The 21396-nt window shown below is 46.1% G+C and overlaps 1 protein-coding gene across 4 annotated transcripts in view; it reads right to left on the bottom strand.

The window, feature by feature from the left end:
* TTC3 (tetratricopeptide repeat domain 3) overlaps nucleotides 1-21396 on the bottom strand; it is a 182770-nt gene that overhangs the window by 124838 nt on the left and 36536 nt on the right. For all 4 annotated transcript variants that reach the window (XM_063956554.1, XM_063956557.1, XM_063956556.1 and 1 more), the window contains exons 2-10: nucleotides 18900-18979; nucleotides 18140-18188; nucleotides 16375-16507; nucleotides 15791-15878; nucleotides 15136-15189; nucleotides 11351-11477; nucleotides 10643-10728; nucleotides 2075-2169; nucleotides 879-941 (exon numbers count right to left, since the gene is read on the bottom strand). In XM_063956554.1, the coding sequence (XP_063812624.1) occupies nucleotides 879-941; nucleotides 2075-2169; nucleotides 10643-10728; nucleotides 11351-11477; nucleotides 15136-15189; nucleotides 15791-15878; nucleotides 16375-16507; nucleotides 18140-18188; nucleotides 18900-18977 (773 nt within the window). In that variant the 5' untranslated portion in view covers nucleotides 18978-18979. The remainder of the gene's footprint in view (nucleotides 1-878; nucleotides 942-2074; nucleotides 2170-10642; nucleotides 10729-11350; nucleotides 11478-15135; nucleotides 15190-15790; nucleotides 15879-16374; nucleotides 16508-18139; nucleotides 18189-18899; nucleotides 18980-21396) is intronic.

Here is a 21396-nt window from a genome sequence, read left to right as displayed (position 1 = left end):
CTATACACTGGTACTTATGGTGGTCATTCCGACCCGATCGCTCGCTGCAGTTCATCGAAGCACAGTGATCGGGTCGGAACCGCGCATGTGCAGGCGCCGCTGCATGCCAGCCGTCGTTGCCTAGCGCTCGCTGGGCGGGAGGGGGATGGGCGGCGGCGTTAAGCCACCGTTTAGGGGACGCGGTTGGCTGGACCGTTGAGGGGGCGGGACGCGGCGGCTGCGTGACGTCACACGCATCCGCTGCGACCCGGGGCAGCAAAGAGGTTCTCCCCGGCCAGCCGCAGGAGCTGCGCTGGCCGGGAGTAACTCCTGAGATGCAAAAGCATCGCGGTTGTGCGATGCTTTCGCATTTCTGCGGGGGAGGGGCCGGCACTGACATGCGGAGCGGAATAGCCCTGTGCTGGGCGTCCCCCCCGCATGTCTTGAGTGCCTGATCGTAGCTGTGCTAAATTTAGCACACCTACGATCAACTCGGAATGACCCCCTATGTCCTACACAGCAAGTGAAAGTATGGGGTGTCATTTTTCCTGCGCACACCAGACTTCCTGTCAGTGATTTCATCTAAGGCCCACCGTTAGCCAGCGTGTGCAGAACATAAGAGACGGAACAGTAGCTTGTGCTCTTGCAGTCGAACAACTGCCAACAGAATGTCAAATATTTTCCATGTATGTGGGCGTTACATACAGTATTTGCAAGTGTTATTGTCAATCTTTACGCAAGACACAACCGGCAGCAGTGCCCAGACGGAACGGCCTCTGTCTGCCAACAATAGTCAACGTTCCAGTTTAAATTCCAACCGCACAAAAAGCAAAATAAACATAAAACGGATTGTTGCACAATATTCACAACCTCCAGCAATTGATCTCACACAGACTTACCCATATTTCCCAATGCGGATAAAGCACAGAGCTCGATTGCTGAATAGGAAATGGTTATCAGGGCTGGAAAGAGAGAAAACGCAGGGCAGTGTGAGGAATCGGAAACACAGACAGCACCATTTCGTACACTGAGCAGCAAGCGGGCTAGACTGGAGAAAGACAGTTGTCTGGCGTCAGATTACTAGCAACCAGGAAGAGACTGTACAGAGGGCATCAGGCGCTCAGCGGAGTCTCGCAGCAGGGCCTGACTTGTGTTTGTAAGTAAAGCAAAAAAAGCAAGCAACTAGGCAAATCCATGTTGCACTGCAGGTGTGGGAGATGTAACACATGCAGATTTAGATTTGGGTGGGTTATATTGTTTCTGTGCAGGGTAAACACGGGCTGCTTTTGCATGTAACCCACAAATGTTAGACTGTTCTATTTTTACACCACACTTTCAATTCAGTTTGAACACACCCAACCCAAATCTAAACCTCGTTACATCTGTCCCACACACAGTACAACATGGGTTGCTTGCTTTTTCACTTTACTTACAAACAGTGGCAGACTTTACCTATGGGCTGTAGGACTGCAGCCCCCACATGTAAAATCCGCCACCCCGTTCAGCGTCAGCCCGTGACTGCATTGGCTTCACTGTGACTGGCCGTGACTTCCTACTGCAAGTCCTACCTGTCCGTCACAGACACTACAGGCAGTCCCGTTGGGAAGAGTTTCCTCCCTCTGGGGCTGCCAGACAAGGTTGCGATAAGCAGAGAGCTGGCTTCCTGCAGGAAGCCACTCCTTGCCTTTCACACAGCCCTATCCGGCTTCTATGGGCTGCAGCCGATGCAGTCCTTAGAAGCCAGAGGTATGTGCAATCGAACCGTGCCATCTGCGCCGGTATTGGCACCAGCCTGATCCATTGCGCAAGTGTAGGGACCCAGGGCTGCCTGTCTCCTCCCCGGACATGGGGTTAGCGGCAGCCCCCCCTACTAAAAGCAGGAGCTACCGCTGCTTACAAACAGGCGCACATAGCAGAAATAACCACAACAGACTAAACAGGAGTGGAATGTTTTTCCTTCTATTGCAGCTTTTAAAAATAGAGCACAGCAAAGGTTACCAAACATTTCTCTGAGATCTTATGTACAGTATACAAATAATTAAACCCCTAAGTACGGTGTATAGGAGAGAGCGATAAACCAGATAGAGCCGGTTACCTATATTGTATTGCATGGGAATACTCCTCAACCGCAGAGCAGAACTTTCCGTTCGTAAATGAGTAATTGCCGTGAAGCTTACTTTGCCCAGACATCTGGAACATCAAATAAGAATAGTGTAAGCAGTTAACTTTGGAAGAACACAACACTTCTACATAAATTATGTGTTGCGATAATTAATGTTTTTTTATTGACTCAGAAATGGTGAGGAGGATATACAATAAAGGGAGGGGGGGGGGGTTCATCTTTCAGCAGAACAACGACCCTAAACACATAGCCAAGATATCAAAGGAGTGGCTTCAGGACAACCCTGTGAATGTCCTTTAGTGGCCCAGCCAGAGGCCAGACTTGAATCCAATTGAACATCTCTGGAGAGATCTGAAAATGGCTGTGCACCGACGATTCCCATCCAACCTGATGGAGCTTGAGAGGTGCTGCAAAGAGGAATGGGCGAAACTGCCCAAAGATAGGTGTGCCAAGCTTGTGGCATCATATTCAAAAAGACGTGAGGCTGTAATTGCTGCCAAAGGTGCATCAACAAAGTATTGAGCAAAGGCTGTGAATACTTATGTACATGTGATTTCTTAGTTTTTTATTTTTAATAAATTTGCTAAAATCTCAAAAAAACAACAAAAAACTTTTTTCACGTCATTATGGGGTATTGCGTGTAGAATTTTGAGATAAAAATAAGATTTTAAACCTACCGGTAAATCTTTTTCTCCTAGTCCGTAGAGGATGCTGGGGACTCCGTAAGGACCATGGGGATAGACGGGTTCCGCAGGAGACATGGGCACTTTAAGAAAGACTTTAGGTATGGGTGTGCACTGGCTCATCCCTCTATGCCCCTCCCCCAGACCTCAGTTAGAGAAACTGTGCCCAGAGGAGACGGACAGTACGAGGAAAGGATTTTTGTTAATCCAAGGGCAAGATTCATACCAGCCACACCAATCACACCGTAAAACTTGTGATAAACTAACCAGTTAACAGTATGAAAAAACAACATAGCATCAGTCGGAGACCGATGAAAACTATAACATAACCCTTATGTAAGCAAAACTATATACAAGTCTTGCAGAAGTAGTCCGCACTTGGGACGGGCGCCCAGCATCCTGTACGGACTAGGAGAAAAAGATTTACCGGTAGGTTTAAAAATCTAATTTTCTCTTACGTCCTAGAGGATGCTGGGGACTCCGTAAGGACCATGGGGATTACACCGAAGCTCCCAAACGGGCGGGAGAGTGCGGATGACTCTGCAGCACCGATTGAGCAAACATGAGGTCCTCCTCAACCAGGGTATCAAACTTATAGAACTTTGCAAAGGTGTTTGAACCCGACCAAGTAGCAGCTCGGCATAGTTGCAGTGCCGAGACCCCTCGGGCAGCCGCCCAAGACGAGCCCACCTTCCTAGTGGAATGGGCCTTAACAGATTTTGGTAACGGTAATCCAGCAGTCGAATACGCCTGCTGAATCGTGTTACAGATCCAGCGAGCAATAGTCTGCTTTGAAGCTGGGGCACCACCCTTGTTGGCCGCATATAGGACAAACAGTGCTTCTGTTTTTCTGATTCTAGCCGTTCTGGCCACGTAAATTTTCAAAGCCCTGACTACATCAAGGGACTCGGAATCCTCCAAGTCTCGCGTAGCCACAGGCACCACAAATAGGTTGGTTCATATGAAAAGATGACACCACCTTAGGCAAGAATTGATGACGGGTCCGCAATTCCGCTCTATCCATATGGAACACTAGATAGGGGCTTTTATGAGACAAAGCCGCCAATTCCGACACTCGCCTAGCCGAAGCCAAGGCTAACAACGTCATGTTTCGAAGTGAGATATTTCAACTCCACCGCTTTAAGTGGTTCAAACCAGTGCGACTTAAGGAAACTCAACACCACGTTAAGGTCCCAAGGCGCCACCGGAGGTACAAAAGGAGGCTGAATAAGCAGCACTCCCTTCACAAAAGTCTGTACTTCTGGGAGAGAAGCCAATTCTTTTTGATAGAAAATGGATAAGGCCGAAATCTGAACCTTAATGGAGCCTAATTTTAGGCCCATATCCACTCCAGTTTGTAGGAAGTGAAGGAAACGGCCCAGATGGAATTCTTCCGTAGGAGCATTCCTGGCCTCATACCAAGAAACATATTTTCGCCATATACGGTGATAATGTTTAGCCGTCACGTCCTTCCTAGCCTTTATCAGGGTAAGAATGACCTCATCCGGAATGCCCTTTTCCGCTAGGATCCGGCGTTCAACCGCCATGCCGTCAAACGCAGCCGCGGTAAGTCTTGGAACAGACAGGGCCCCTGTTGCAACAGGTCCTGTCGTAGAGGAAGAGGCCACGGATCTTCTGTGAGCATTTCCAGCAGATCTGGATACCAGGTCCTTCGTGGCCAATCCGGAACAATGAGAATTGTCTGTACTCCTCTTTTTCTTATTATTCTCAACACCACGGGTATGAGAGGAAGAGGAGGAAACACATAGACCGACTGGAACACCCACGGTGTCACTAGGGCGTCTACAGCTACCGCCTGAGGGTCTTTTGATCTGGCGCAATACCTCTGTAGCTTTTTGTTGAGGCAGGATGCCATCATGTCTATTTGGGGCAGTCCCAACTGACTTGCAATCTGTGCGAAGACTTCCTGATGAAGTCCCCACTTTCCTGGATGCAGGTCGTGTCTGCTGAGGAAGTCTGCTTCCCAGTTGTCCACTCCCGGAATAAACACTGCTGACAGTGCTTTTACATGATTTTCCGCCCAGCGAAGAATCCTGGTGGCTTCCACCATTGCCACTCTGCTCCTTGTGCCGCCTTGGCGGTTTACATGAGCCACTGCGGTGATGTTGTCTGACTGGATCAGAACCGGTCTGTCGCGAAGTAAGGTCTCCGCTTGACGTAGGGAGTTGTATATGGCCCTCAGTTCCAGGATATTGATGTGAAGACAAGTCTCTTGACTTGACCAAAGACCTTGGAAGTTTCTTCCCTGCGTGACTGCTCGCCAACCTCGGAAGCTCGCGTCCGTGGTCACCACGTGGTCCTGAATGCCGAACCTGCGGCCTTCTAGAAGGTGAGCACTCTGCAGCCACCACAGGAGAGATACCCTGGCTCTGGGGGACAGGGTGATCAACTGATGAATTTGTAGATGTGACCCAGACCACTTGTCCAGTAGGTCCCATTGGAAAGTCCTTGCATGGAACCTGCCGAAGGGAATGGCTTCGTATGATGCCACCATCTTTCCCAGGACTCGAGTGCAGTGATGCACTGACACCTGTTTTGGCTTCAATAAGTTCCTGACCAGAGTCATGAGTTCCTGAGCTTTTTCTATCGGAAGATAAACTCTTTTCTGGTCTGTATCCAGAATCATGCCCAAGAAAGGCAGACGAGTCGTAGGAACCAACTGCGACTTCGGGATATTCAGAATCCAGCCATGTTGCTGTATCACCTTCAGTGAAAGTGAGACGCTGTTCATCAATTGCTCTCTTGATCTCGCTTTTATGAGGAGATCGTCCAAGTACGGGATAATTGTGACACCTTGCTTGCGCAGGAGCACCATCATTTCCGCCATCACCTTGGTGAAAATCCTCGGGGCCGTGGAAAGCCCAAACGGCAACGTCTGAAATTGGTAATGACAATCCCGTACCGCAAATCTCAGGTACGCCTGATGAGGTGGATATATGGGAACATAAAGGTATGCATCCTTTATGTCCAGAGATACCATAAAATCCCCCCCTTCCAGGCTGGCGATGACCGCTCTTAGCGATTCCATCTTGAACTTGAACCTTTTCAAGTATAGGTTCAGGGATTTTAAATTTAAAATGGGTCTGACCGAACCGTCCGATTTCGGGACTACAAACAGGGTTGAGTAATATCCCCTCCCTTGTTGAAGCAGGGGAACACTGACCACCACCTGTTGCATATACAATTTGTGAATTGCATTTAACACTATCTCCCTTTCTAGAGGAGAGGCTGGTAGGGCCGATTTGAAAAACCGGCGAGGAGGCACCTCTTCGAATTCCAGCTTGTAACCCTAGGAAACAATTTCTATTGCCCAGGGATCCACCTGTGAGTGAACCCAGATGTGGCTGAAAATTCGAAGACGTGCCCCCACTGGGGCGGACTCCTGTAGCGGAGCCCCAGCGTCATGTGGTGGATTTTGTAGAGGCCGGGGAGGAACTAGCTGTGTTGTGCAGCTTTTTTCCTCTGCCCTTACCTCTGGCAAGAAAGGACGCACCTCGTACTTTCTTGTTTCTTTGTGATCGAAAGGACTGCATCTGATAATGTAGCGCTTTCTTAGGCTATGAGGGAATATAAGGCAAAAAATTTGATTTACCAGCTGTAGCTGTGGAGACCAGGTCCGAGAGACCTTCTCCAAACAATTCCTCACCCTTGTAAGGTAATACCTCCATATGCCTCTTTGAGTCGGCATCACCTGTCCATTGCCGGGTCCATAGGACTCGTCTAGCAGAAATCGACATAGCGTTGATTCTAGAACCCAGTAGACTTATGTCCCTTTGAGCATCTCTCATATATAGGACAGCATCTTTTATATGCCCTAGGGTCAATAAAATGGTATCCTTATCTAGGGTCTCAATTTCCGCTGATAAGGTATCTGTCCATGCTGCTACCGCGCTACAAACCCGGGCCAACGCAATCGCAGGTCTGAGTAAGGTACCAGAATGTGTGTAAATAGACTACAAGATAACCACCTGCTTGCGGTCCGCAGGATCCTGGAGGGTAGCCGTATCTTGGGATGGCAGCGCTACCTTTTTGGATAAGCATGTCAATGCTTTGTCTACCCTAGGGGAGGATTCCCACCGTATTCTGTCTGTTGGCGGGAAAGGATACGCCATAAGAATCCTTTTAGGAATCTGCAGTTTTTTGTCTGGAGTCTCCCAAGCTTTTTCACACAACTCGTTCAACTCATGTGAGGGGGGAAAGGTTACCTCAGGTTTCTTTCCCTTATACATGTGTACCCTCGTGTCAGGGACAGGGGGTTCTTCTGTGATATGCAAAACATCTTTTATTGCAATAATCATATATCGAATACATTTTGCCAATTTTGGCTGCAACTTTGCATCATCGTAGTCGACACTGGAGTCAGAATCCGTGTCGGTATCTGTGTCAACAATTTGGGATAGTGGGCGCTTTTGAGACCCCGAAGGTCCCTGCGACATAGGGGCAGGCATGGGTTGAGTCCCTGGCTGTACCCTAGCTTCAGCTTTGTCTAATCTTTTGTGCAATAAATTTACATTAGCACTTAAAACATTCCACATATCCATCCAGTCAGGTGTCGGCGTTGTCGACGGAGACACCTCATTCATTTTTACCTCCTCCTGAAAGCCTTCTACCTCAGACATGTCGACACACGCGTACCGACACCATACACTCAGGGAATCCTCTTATCTGAAGACAGTTCCCCCACAAGGCCCTTTGGAGAGATAGAGATAGAGTATGCCAGCACACACCCAGCGCTATATGACCCAGGAAAAAACACTATATAATTATATGTTTACCCAGTAGCGCTGTTTGTAATATAAATGCGCCAATTATGTGCCCCCCTCTTCTTCAAAACCCTCTTTCACCGTGGATTAAGCAGGGGAGAGTCTGGGGAGCTTCCTCTCAGCGCTGTGCTGTGGAGAAAATGGCGCTGGTGAGTGCTGAGGGAGAAGCCCCGCCCCCTCGGCGGCGGGCTTCTGTCCCGCTCAAATATACTGAAAACTGGCGGGGGCTCTGTATATATACAGTGGCCAGCTGTATATATAATTATTTTTGCCAGAAAGAGGTTTGTATGCTGCCCAGGGCGCCCCCCATGAGCCCTGCACCCTTACAGTGACTGCGGTGTGTGATGTGTATGGGAGCAATGGCGCACAGCTTCACCGCTGTGCGTTACCTCAGTGAAGATCATGAAGTCTTCTGTCGCCTCTGAAGTCTTCTTTTCTTCTCATACTCACCCGGCTTCTATCTTCCGGCTCTGTGAGGAGGACGGCGGCGCGGCTCCGGGACGAACTCCAGGGTGAGACCTGTGTTCCGACTCCCTCTGGAGCTAATGGTGTCCAGTAGCCTAAGAAGCAGAGCCTTGAAACTCACAGAAGTAGGTCTGCTTCTCTCCCCTCAGTCCCTCGATGCAGGGAGTCTGTTGCCAGCAGGCTCCCTGAACATAAAAAACCTAACAAATATACTTTCTGACAGGAAACTCAGGAGAGCTCCCTGAAATGCACCCAGTCTCCTCTGGGCACAGTAGTAAACGGAGGTCTGGAGGAGGGGCATAGAGGGAGGAACCAGTGCACACCCATACCTAAAGTCTTTCTTAAAGTGACCATGTCTTCTGCGGAGCCCGTCTATCCCCATGGTCCTTACGGAGTCCCCAGCATCCTCTAGGACGTAAGAGAAAAATTATTTTTGGAATTCCGGTGTTCAGGATCCAAATGACAGAATTCCGGCGTTCAGGATCCAAATGCCGGAATCCCGTCAGGCGGCAAAAAACCGGCACATGGAATCCCGACCGCTGCCTGGTATTCCCACTCCAGTAGTGGGTCAGGTGTGACAAGCGCAGCAAGCCTATCTCACAGCCAGGATTCCGGCTGACGGGATGCCGCAGTCGGTATAGTGACAGCCAGCATCCTGTCAGCCGGTCACCCGTACGTATTCCATTTGAAGCCATATCAAAAACACATCTGTGTTTTTGATTAGGGAGAGATGCATCAATCCTTGGAGAGAGATAAAGTGGAAAAGATTTCCAAAGCAACCGATGAGCTTTTAGCCATCCTTTATCTGGTTTAGGAAACTACTCAACTTTCTCCAAGGTTTGGGTCCTCTCTCCCCAATTCTCAGACAAAAATAAATAGGCAGCCATTTTGTTTGCAAAACGTGTAGTAAAAAGTAGTCATATTATGGGATAACGCATAAAATCCATGAGAACGTACTCTACCAATGTGCAAAACGATGATAAATCCCCATAGTCACTACGGGTGATTTAGCGGTCCGTTTATGGGGATGCAGTTAAAATGCTGGCTGTCGGGAACCCGGTTTTCAGGAGACAGACGCCGGAATCCTGACAGCCGGCATTTTACAGACGGATGGCAGCCCGACACCCACCCAGTATTCCCACTCAGCTGGTGGGTGCACGCCACCAACCGAGTGGGAATAGAACCTGTGGTGAGTGTAGCGAACCACTGGGCCCAAAGCGTGGCGAGTGCAGACAGCCTGTGAGGGGACTCGCTGACAGGATTCCAGCAGCTGGAATCCCATCTGCCGGTATATCATACCAAATACCGTTTAGGATGGCCGGCCACGGCTTCTGTATGTGGCCCTTTACACTCTGTATCGCCGGTTAATGCTGCTATATAGAATGTTGTTCTGCCGCTATTTATCATGACGGGCTGTTCCCAGAGCCACTGTGAAAACCTCCCTCCACCGATATTACGGTTCCTATTCAACAGCCGCAAACGTAAGGAAGGCGTACCGTTCGCATTCACGGCTAACATCGGTACATAGCCTTAGTACTTTCACCCGGGGAGGCGTGTCTGGAACCCATGTCAAAGGCAAGTAAGACCACCCTGAGAGGATCATTTTTCACCGCTTAATAAATTGCCTAACAGCATAATCCCTAAAGTGGTCTACAGTGATGGCGGTAGCTGGTAAATGCCAGTAGTAAAGTTAAGGCTTTCTCCGACGTGAAGCCTTTCATGAATTGCAGAAGGTCCTGCAACAGCTAATCTCCAGGGAACACTGATTTTATTTTTATTTTCCAAAGATTTTTCTCCTCACGGGATAATAGGCCCCTTACTGCTAAAAAATTGTTAGGCTACACCGTCACGGATACTGTTCCTACACAGAATAGGAATTCAATCACAACTCTATCCAATAATAATCAATACTATATTAAACACATATACCACAAATTGGGGCAGATGTATTAAGCTTGGAAAAGGCATAAAGAAGTGATAAGTGCAAGGTGATGACGCACCAGCCAATCAGCTCATAACCGTCAATTTACATATCGGAGCCGATTGACTTAATACATCTGCCCCATTATATGAAGCTATAACCGTGCAGAACGGCTGTATGACCTTTATACAGACATTCTAAGCAGAATCACCTTTAACAAACATTTGGTCAAAACAAGGTAATTTTAAGAACACTTACACAAAGAGCATCCGATGCGCTCAGGAAACCGGGGATAAGTTCCAAATACGGTAACCCCCTACACAGGGTTGTGTATCTGAAAAGGAACTCTATTGTGTTTCTCTTGCATTACCAAGGCCACAGTAGCAAAAGGCAATAATAACTCGTCATGAGTTTTGATTGATGGTTACGGAATAACGCCTTGCCAAATGTCCTAATATGTCTATGAAGTTGGGATAACACAGTACACCAGTGGGCGTGTTCATGAAATTATGAGAAGATATCATTGAATTGCAGACAATGTGCTTTTGATATAGCCCTGAGAGCATGTTACTCTCAGAGGGTGATCCGTTACTAAATAAATCACCACTTCTTTACGAATTGGAATGAAGACTTAATTGCATCTGCACATCAACATCTTAAATGAGTTTTAGTATTCAACACTCCGTACCTCTTCACACATAGCACACTCAAATATTTTGACCTTTTCAGCCAATGTTTTGCAGTCCATTCCCATCCTGTTCAGATAAAAAGCATCTATAGATAGAGGGACGATAAAGGAGAAGACTTGAGTAAGGGCATGGTCAGACATATAGGGCCCGATTCTGAGGCAGACTCAAATGTGGACTGTTTTTAAAGTGGCAATCAGTTAATAAGGCAAAACCATGCCTTGTAAGTGATTTTTTTTTTTTTTTTTTTAAATAGACAGTCTGTTCGGCTGGCAACCGACACCTCCGGCCAACTCGGATGGCATTACATCACGCCCTGTGAAGTTGGCATTTTTGCCCGGTAACCATGCAACTGGAACGGTCCTATTTTGTGAAGCGTTGTGGGCATGTTAGGCAACTTTGTTGCTCATTCGTAGTGTGCATGATGGTGACTGGACACCTGCTTCCGTGGGATCTTTTGCACGGGGTGGGTGTAAGCCCAAATATTTCTGATGAAGCCTACGGACAGAAAAACAGTGGGTGGGATGGGCTTCCACATGCAGCCGCACAGATCTTCGGCACACACCGGTGGAATCTCTCATTAGCATAGAAAGCAAGGAGCCTGTACGGAAAAGCAGCCGCAGGGGAATCTGACTCAGAACCAAACCCATAGAGATATCAATGTAGAGTATATACTTCCATCCTGACTGGAAGGAGGTTTCCTAACTTACACTCTGTAAAGAAGGTCTGTAGAGAACGATTTCGGAGGCTTTCTTGCGACTCTAATTTCTTATAGACATTTTGGTCTCTAGTGGACTGCACCCAGTTCATGGCTTCTGGGAATACTTTATGTCTAGGCTGAAAGAAAGCAGGAACAAGTTTAATACAGATTTCATACAGCTCCCACATCAGGCACACTTTCTCACACCGTTGAGGTCGGGCCGCACTGACAATCACCAAATGTACATCAAGCAGGGTTGGGGGGGATGAAACGTTTAAAAAAAACAAAAACATGTTTCTGGTTTAAATCACTTTTTTGAGTTTAAACTAGTTTTTTATTTTTAATGGGGAAAAAAATTGAATCATCCATTAGAAGCCTTGATCAACTATGTTTCAATGCGTTATAACATTAATAATGTTAGTAGGCTTTGATTTGATTGAAGAAATAGATGAAATTGAAAACAAGAACAAGTTAATGTTAAGCATTAGTCCTACTTATTACTTTCTATAATTCAATAAATCTGAATAGGAATACAAAATGATAAATGCAAAAGCACTTTTTAGAGAAACACACACATACACACACAGAGGAAGACTTAAGCATTAGCACTGGGCATTTCACCGGCTTTAAACATTTTGAATAATAATCACTTTTTTTTTGTATAATAGGTTTTGGTTTTTTTAAGGAGGTCACAACATGATTAAAAAAAAATATATATATTTTTTAAACCATTAGGTTTAAACCAGCCAACCCTGGCATCAAGTAACAGAATGAGAAATAAATCACTTAGCATTTTTTACTGATAATATTTGTGGGGCAGGGGTAGCATCAAGCAGTCACTGAAAACAGGCAAGTCAGATTTCTTTTTATTTGTTATTATATTATCTGCCAGAGCAGTGCAGAATTTCCACAATGAGAAAAAAATAAATAAACATTTTTAACATGGTCTTGTCTACGTGATCCAAATTTTGATTCCACTGTATTTTCAAAAATTTTACAGATCAAAAAAAAAAAAAGTTAATGAGCTAATAAGTTAAACAACAGAGAGAACACCATAGAAGTAGAATACAAAGCCATAAAATTAGGGGATGCGACTATGCAGAGAATTTCCGGCCACCACCGTTCCATTCACAGGTCAGCAGTCAATAGGTCACATCTATATTTTGGCGGATTTTAAACAGGGTACTTGTTAAATCGTGGGTTCTGAAGTCGCCCTGTCATTTGGGTTACATAACAGTGGAGCGACCGGCAATCAGGCCGATTTCCCTTGAGCCTGATTGCCAGTACACAATACACGATTTAATGAACGACGGCACAATATTATCGTTCCATCTTTCATTAGCATACACCAGGTTGCAAGTGTCATCGTCCGGTTGGCCATGCAGCAGGGATGACAGGACGACATCACATGCGTCCGTGGTAGCGCACAACTCAGCTGTACACATTAAGCGATGTAGATGATTTGTCGTTACGAAATGGCAAATCCTCCCAATCTCTCTCCATTGTGTATCTGGCGTTAGTTGTTCCAATAAGTCCGGCAATAAGTGTTCCATAGATATCATGCTATAAACAAATAACGCCAATAGTATAGGATGAATGTTGTAGTTTATACTCTCGTAGGTGCTAATACTGCATGCTAGGAAGGGGGATTTAAGCCAGATAATGCTGTGGATCTCCCCCCATGGCAGTTCATCGGTTCTGGTATGAATGGTCGGCAGTCATTAGGTTTACATTGACATGGACAAATAGTCGACACATGGAAATGGTCGACGCGGGACAGGTTGACACATGCAAAGGTCGACATGGATTTAAAAAAAAAATTTTTTACTGTTTTTGGTGTCATTTTTTCCGGAAAGTGACCAGGAGCCCCAATTAGTGTACCGTGTCCCCTTCCGCTCGGCACAGGTTACTATTCCCAATCGTAGTCCACGTGAATGGCAAAGTATGAAAAAGTTACAAATCTAATTTATTTAGTTTTTTAAAAAGTCCATGTTGACCTGTCCCGCGTCGACCATGTCAATGTCGGCCAATAGTGGTCGACCTGCCAAACGTACACCAAGTTCATCCATAGTGGACGCACACTGCTAGGACTCCGGTAACAGAATTCAGCATGAATGGCCCAGTGGGTGTACAGAAATTTTTGCTGAGGAGCAGATTGTGATGGTGAAAAACCTCTTGTAGGATGCAGAGGCTTCACAGTGAAGACTAGGGGGGTAATTCAGACCTGATCGCAGCAGCAAATTTGTTAGCAGTTGGGCAAAACCCATGTGCAGTGCAGGTGGGGCAGATGTAACGTGCAGAGAAAGTTAGATTTGGGTGGGTTATATTGTTTCTATGCAGGGTAAATACTGGCTGCTTTATTTTTACACTGTAATTTAGATTTCAGTTTGAACACACCCCACCCAAATCTAACTCTCTCTGCACATGTTATATCTGCCCCCCCTGCACTGCACATGGGGGGTCATTCAGAGTTGTTCGCTCTGTATTTTTTTCTCGCAACGGAGCGATTAGTCGCTAATGCACATGCGCAATGTCCGCAGTGCGATTGCGCCAAGTAAATTTGCTATGCAGTTAGGAATTTTACTCACGGCATTACGAGGTTTTTTCTTCGTTCTGGTGATCGGAGTGTGATTGACAGGAAGTGGGTGTTTCTGGGCGGAAACTGGCCGTTTTATGGGAGTGTGCGAAAAAACGCTACCGTTTCCGGGAAAAACGCGGGAGTGGCTGGAGAAACGGGGGAGTGTCTGGGCGAACGCTGGGTGTGTTTGTGACGTCAAACCAGGAACGACAAGCACTGAACTGATCGCAGATGCCGAGTAAGTTTGAAGCTACTCAGAAACTGCTAAGTGTCTATTCGCAATTCTGCTAATCTTTCGTTCGCAATTTTGATAAGCTAAGATTCACTCCCAGTAGGCGGCGGCTTAGCGTGTGCAAAGCTGCTAAAAGCAGCTTGCGAGCGAACAACTCGGAATGACCCCCTAGGTTTTGCCCAACTGCTAAAAAATGTGCTGCTGCGATCAAGTCTGAACTGCCCACTAGGCCCGAATTTGCTCCCATGGTAACCGGAAGCACCTTACAAATAGCTCCCATATAATTAAAAAGCCTGTTTGTAACATTCTCTCTATTTATATGTGTAAAATGACACTTCACTTTGAATATCAAAGTTTCGGGTTTGCCAATAAAAATAAATATTTACAGACTAACCCTTGTTTTTCTACCCATGTCAACTGCTCAGGAGACCCCGGTGGAGGCAGGTGTGTTACGTGTCAGATGGAAGGCTTCCGTGGCATTGGGGTCCTGCAACTATGCCACTTAGGGCAAAAGGCGGGCATCATGGTTTATTAACCCTGTAAGCCTATCAGTGTTACCGTTCAATCAATGCCCATTTTGCATTAAAAAATTATTATTTTTTAAATGGTGACTCAGGGGTCTGTTTACTAAGCCTTGGATGGAGCTAAAGTACCAGCCAATCAGCTCCTAGCTGCCATGTAACTGGCTGGGTTTAAAAAAAATAACAGGAGCTGATTGGTTGGTATTTCATCACCGTGCAATTTACAACCATCCAAGGCTTAGTACATAGACCGCCCCGGGGTTGGGAGTGTTTGCAATAAAACAAAGAACTGTTAACCCTTAATGTTAAAATCCTGATAAGATTGAAGGAAATGGTTGCTTGAGGAGACACAGGTTTTATAAGTCAATTCTAAACAATTCTCTATGATTAGTATTAAAATACATCAATAATCATGTAAAAATAAAAAATAAAATACATCGAGTCTTCAGCATGAAAGGACTTACTCTTTCCATTTTATGTCCTATTTTTAATAATCCCTCAATTAAACGACGTTGGTCCTAAAAGAACAATAACACAGGGTGAATAAATGTAGCAGGACAGGTTTTCAACAAGATTTAAAGGAACAGTAACTTTCATAAAAGCCCTCCGCTTGTTTCTAGCACAGAGGAATGAAGTGTACAGCATGAAGACAGACAACAATACAGCATTAGCCGCAAGGGGGATCCCTTCCCCGCAACACAACAACCTTAAATATGCATAACTGGTAACCCTTAATGTTGAAATCCTGATAAGATTGAAGCTAATGGCAGAAGATGGTATCTCTATTACTGTATGGGAAACCCAGTACTCTAAGCTTATACTGCCACTGTGCCCTCTCACGGACGGGCATTCTTCACACAGTTCTCCTGTCACACGGGTGTGGCGTGGAAGCCTATGAAGCAAAGCATATCTTAAATGTTTATTGTAACCACAGCGCGCTAATAGTTACTCATCAGATTTGAATTCCAAAACTAAACAATGAAGGTATTTGCTTAAGGGCAGAAGGAGGGGGGTTGTATCCCTGGATGCAGAAGAGCTGTAGGAAGGCAGCAATGCTACAATACACTAGAGCAGCGCCATGTATTTAGACTGCTCAGATGCAGTTCCCAGACAACTTACCGCTACTTTCTGAAAGAGGTCGGCAAGATCCTCTAATAGCTCAATGAAGTTTAACTCTTTAATGGTCATATCGGAGCTCTGCCCAGACCTAAAACACACAAATGACATCAACATTTTCATTGGTGCACATCTGCTTATCGTGTGTGTGTGTGTGTGTGTGTGTGTGTGTGTGTGTGTGTGTGTGTGTGTGTGTGTGTGTGTGTGTGTGTGTGTGTGTCAATAATGCGACAATAAATGACCAAGACATTACTATGCCATTACCACCCCGCTGGCTTTCTTTCGTCTACACTCTTGCAATACGCTCTTAAAGGAGGGTCTCGCATACCACATAAACATTGCAAGCTCTTCAGGCTGCATATAAAAGGACTGTACGGTACACCTAGTGATGGTAGCCATTTTGTGGGCGGGGCCAACGTTTACAAGAGACGCGCCTACTAACAACCCGAGAGCTAGTTCACCCCACACGATGCCCTCTTCAGCTGTGTGTAGGCGGCAAGATTACTGGATATCTATGCATTATAGCGCACACCTCTCACTCATGTCTAATAGTTCCAGGACGCACAGTAGACGGAAACGTAACTCACCAAGGCTGCTCGCATTTTTTCACATGTCCAGCGTTATTCATCAGGACCGGCCACAGCATATAGGTTTTCAGTAAATTGCAGTTCTGTCTCTGCTCTTCACTTTTCAGAGAAAGCCAGAAGCCGACTGGGTCAACTGCGCAATAAAGGAAACAGTCGAATGAAATACACAGGGATAGGTAAATAGTAACGCTGACAAGGAGTATTACAGCCAATTAGCCGCTCCGAGATTTGAACGTTTGCGTAAGAACGTGCAAGCGGAGTTCTAAGCTGAAAGGGGTCAATTAGTCTTTGACTGGAAGAGAAATAACCTTGGTGAAAAAAAAGTTCTTGAAACAAAGAGAAGGATAGCTGGGATTACTATTGTGGCAAAGCCTACATAACCCCAGATCGGGCTTCTCTGCCTGTACAGCCGTATGCCAGGCTCTGTAGTTATATATCCTGTTTTGTACAGAAAATATAATGTACCGCCATCAGATTTAGCTCACAGAAACACAAGATGCTACTGTGAAGAGGAGACCTCATTTATTAGCATTGCAGAGACACATGTGTTAATCAAAGTTACTGCTTAGATTTACAAGGGGGGAATTCAATCAATGGTGGGAAGTTTACAAACCCAGAGGTGTAGGGTGTTGCTATTCAATTAGAGAAAAAGAGCCATGGGGATTTCTACAAAAATCACTGCGTTTATTTTCCACGCATTCCCCAGAGCATGTCTTATTATTCCTAAAATCAATATATTTTTAGAAAAAAAATACACCAGGACTTATCAGGCACCAGCGTCACGCCCCCCTGAGGACTAATTAAGCAATTGGAAGTTTCCAATTAGCTTTATTAGTACTTTCCGAATGCTCTGTCTTCTCCTCCAGCACCAGGATTCGGACTCTGGGTCTAATTCACATCTGATCGCAGCAGCAAATTTGTTAGCAGTTGGGCAAAATCATGTGCACTGCAGGAGAGGCAGATATAACATGTGCAGAGAGAGTTAGATTTGGATGTGTTATATTGTTTCTGTGCAGGGTAAATACTGGCTACTTTATTTTTACACTGCAATTTAAATTTCAGTTTGAACACACCCCACCCAAATCTAATGGGCCCTACACACTGGTCGACATGACTGCACGATATGAACGATCTCGTTCATTATTGAACGAGATAACGTTCATATCTTTCAGTGTGGTGGCTCCAGCGATGAACGATGCGCGGCCCCGCGCTCGTTCATCGCTGGTCCCCCGTCGGCTGTACATGCAGGCCAGTATGGACGATCTCGTCCATATTTGCCTGCACTTCAATGCATCCGGGTGACGGAGGGAGTGAAGAAACTTCCCTCCCCCCGTCACTGCCCCTCCGCCGCCGGGTCGCCCGTATCAGCCGTCAGGCAGCTCGGCGGCGGATCGGCCAGTGTGTAGGGCCTACAATACACTCTCTGCACATGTTATATTTGCCCCCCCCTGCGGTGCACATGGTTTTGCCCATTAGTTAACAAATTTGCTGCTTCAATCAGATCTGAATTAGGCCCCATGTGCAGTGCAGGTGGGGCAGATGTAACATGTGCAGAGAGAGTTAGATCTGGGTGGGGTGTGTTCAAACTGAAATCTAAATTGCAGTGTAAAAATAAAGCAGCCAGTATTTACCCTGCACAGAAACAATATAACCCACCCAAATCCAACACTCTCTGCACATGTTATATCTTGACCTTATCTTGACTACGGTAACGAACCCCCTTTAATTCCTTAATGAGCTACCCAACATTTTATACAGATCTTACCTTTTGTCACAATATCAACAACAGGAGCGGATGTGAATGTGTCATGACCCTGAAATAGAGATGTGGACAAACCGTCATAACAGCCGCAGCTAAATTAGGTGACAAACCCTGTATTCATCAATGCCAGAAATACAGAGTCAGCACAAGCAGAACAGGCATTAGACAGGGAAGTGTAAGAAACCACCGATGACTAAACATTACACATCTAACAACAGGACTAGCCTGAATAAATGCACATTAAGAGGAAGGGGGGGAGAGTTGTTTTTATGACCAGAAATGTTTAAGCCTCTATTTAATAGCGCAACAATAATTGTTTTATGGGGGTAATTCCAAGTTGATCGCAGCAGGATTTTTGTTAGCAATTGGCCAAAACCATGAGCACTGCAGGGGGGGCAGATATAACATGTGCAGAGAGAGTTAGATTTGGGTGGGGTGTGTTCAATCTGCAATCTAATTTGCAGTGTAAAAATAAAGCAGCCAGTATTTACCCTGCACAGAAATAAAAATAACCCACCCAAATCTAGCTCTTTCTGCACATGTTATATCTGCCTCCCCTGCAGTGCACATGGTTTTGCCCAATTGCTATCAAAAATCCTGCTGCGATCAACTTGGAATTACCCCCTATATCCAGAACGTATCCGCATAAAGTGAGGCAATACTAAGATTATAAAATTGTAACCTTTGGAAAACGTGACTGCAATAAAGTTACTGTTATCAATTACACAGATAATAAAAAAATTAAAATAATGTCTCTACTCACCCATCTACATTTGACGGGAATAACTCTAGTCGTGGATATGGAAAACTCTGTCGTCATCGTCCTTTCCATCATGTTCATGGCTAAAGAAAATGTTAAAAAACACTATCATTAGTACACAAAATACAGAGCAGCATGTGGTCACATGACAGACACACGGCACAGTCAGCCATTTTGTTGTCGGTACTTATGTACAGCTCATCTATGAAGTGAGGAATAAAATCTCCACAGCAATTACTGTAATTTATTACATTAGAGATGAATTGCTGAGCGACAGACTATGCAACCAGTGGTTTAGCAATCTGTCACTTTGACTTTTATAACAATGGTTTTATCCGTTTGCACAGAAGTGCAGCAATGATCCAGGATAATTTCACACATAACGGACCCAATTCCGAGTCAGAGGCAAATAGGGAGCACATGCACAGAAGCAAAAGTACACATAGGGGATTATACAGGTTTGTTATTAAACCAAAAAAAGCTTGCTAATGGGCAAAGCCATGCTGTACTGCAGGTGGGACAGATGTAACATGTGCAGAGAGAGAGAGAGAGAGTAGGCCCTACACATTGGCCGTTCCACCGCCGAGCTGCCAGACGGCTGACCCAGCGGCGGGGGTGAAGTTACTTCACTCCCCCCGTCACAAGGCTCCAAAGAACTGCAGGCAAATATGGACGAGATCGTCCATATTGGCCTGTATGCACATCCGACGGGGCACCAGCGATGAACGAGCGCGGGGCCGCGCATCGTTCTTCGCTGGTGCATCCACACTGCACGATATGAATATTATCTCGTTCATTAATGAACAAGATCGTTCATATCGTGCAGTGATGTCGGCCAGTGTGTAGGGCCTATAAGATTTGGGTGGGTTGGGGGTGGGGGGGGGATCTGGATTAGTTGTCCAACTATATCATTATGGCCCTTTGGCAATAATTTGCATATTCCTTGAATTTGAACTGGAAGTGGATTAAACGGTACCATAAAGCTCCTCCACCATGAAGGTTGGGACCATTGTCCCTAAGATCTGCTGGTAAAAGAATACCCCTTTCAGACAGAAAGTGAAATTACCGGGTGAAGCAGTTCCACGCGGTAATTTCATGAAACACGCGGGTCTTTTTTCTTTGTGGAAGTGTCAACCCGTGTTGTAATTCCCGGGACTTCAACCCTGGAATTTAGCAGGGTCAGAGACACGGGAATTGTGACACGGGTTGACCCTTTCACACAGACAAAATACCCGTGTTGATCTGCAAATTACCACGTTGAAATTCTCGACCCGGTAATTTGCCTGTCAGTGTGAAAGAGGGGTGGGGGGGGGTCAGGCAGGTCTTGGCAAAACGACCCGGCATTGAAATGCTGGGTAATTGCCAGGACTTTCAGACTTTTCTGACTGAAAGTGGTATAAACAACTTCTGGGAAGGTAGAACAGTTGGGTTCTTGCTGAATCACCCAAGAAATTCCGAGTTCTGCACCATTATCCACACATTAGGGTTGTGGATCCTGACTCCCTGGTAGGGGAAACCAGTCCACCCTTAACTTTGCAATCACGTGGAGCAGTAACTTTGCAATCACGTGGAGCAGTGGGCAGGCCTCAAACAAAGAAAAGCAGAAGAGAAGGTCTGAATAGCAAGGGTAAGATGACACTTGCTTCATTCAAAGATGGGAACATGCACCCGTTATGTCACTGGACACTCTGCTGCCATTCCATGATGTTAATGTCACACCTCAGGGAATTCAGCTAGAACCTACGTACACTGGAAGCTACTAACACTCATTCATGTTTTCATCATTTCCCTCCATGATTACTGTAATATTCTCTTCTCTGGCCATCCCAACTCCTGCCTCGCCCTTTCCCAGCTTATCATCAACTCTTCTGTCCACCTCACTTTCCTCTCTCATTGCTCTACCCAGGGCTGTAACTGGGGGTGTGCTACCGGTGCAGACGCACACAGCACTGCCAGTATCGCTGCTGCAATGCCACCCTTAGTATCCTGTGGACGCTGCAGGCAGTCACCCTGTCGTGTTTACAGCTGCCCGGAGCGTCTTCAAGTCTCTCCAAGCTCTGCCGCAGCTCCCCAGTGATGGCGGCACTGCCCCCTACACATGATGTCACAAACAAAGGGACAGGACCTGCAGAGGGAGCTCAGAGCCCTCGTCTTGGCACCTACCTTTCGGGATCCTCATTGTGCTTGACAATTAGTACATGGCATCCCCTCTATTATCATCTTATTTATTACATGCCACAAAGGATAATAAAATGTAAGCTCTGACGAGCTGGGCTCTCTCTCATTGTGTGGTCTCTCAGTTACGTCATTCGCAGGTTGCCCTGTATCTGTCTATAACTGCACTCTTTGGTCACCTTCGTACCTTTGGAATGTTCCTGTGAATTCTATGCCCTACATACAGCCACCCTGCAGACTTCCCTCCCCCGCACAGCCAGACTTTTACAGATCCCCAAACACTTCCAGACAACTCAGCTTTTTCAGAATGAAATTCCCAAAACCA

This window comes from Pseudophryne corroboree, chromosome 2 (genome assembly GCF_028390025.1).
Source record: "Pseudophryne corroboree isolate aPseCor3 chromosome 2, aPseCor3.hap2, whole genome shotgun sequence".
In the NCBI taxonomy this organism is placed as follows: Eukaryota; Metazoa; Chordata; class Amphibia; order Anura; family Myobatrachidae; genus Pseudophryne; species Pseudophryne corroboree.
The sequence above is the reverse complement of the archived record's forward strand: the minus strand, read 5'-3'. Positions and strand labels throughout refer to the sequence as shown.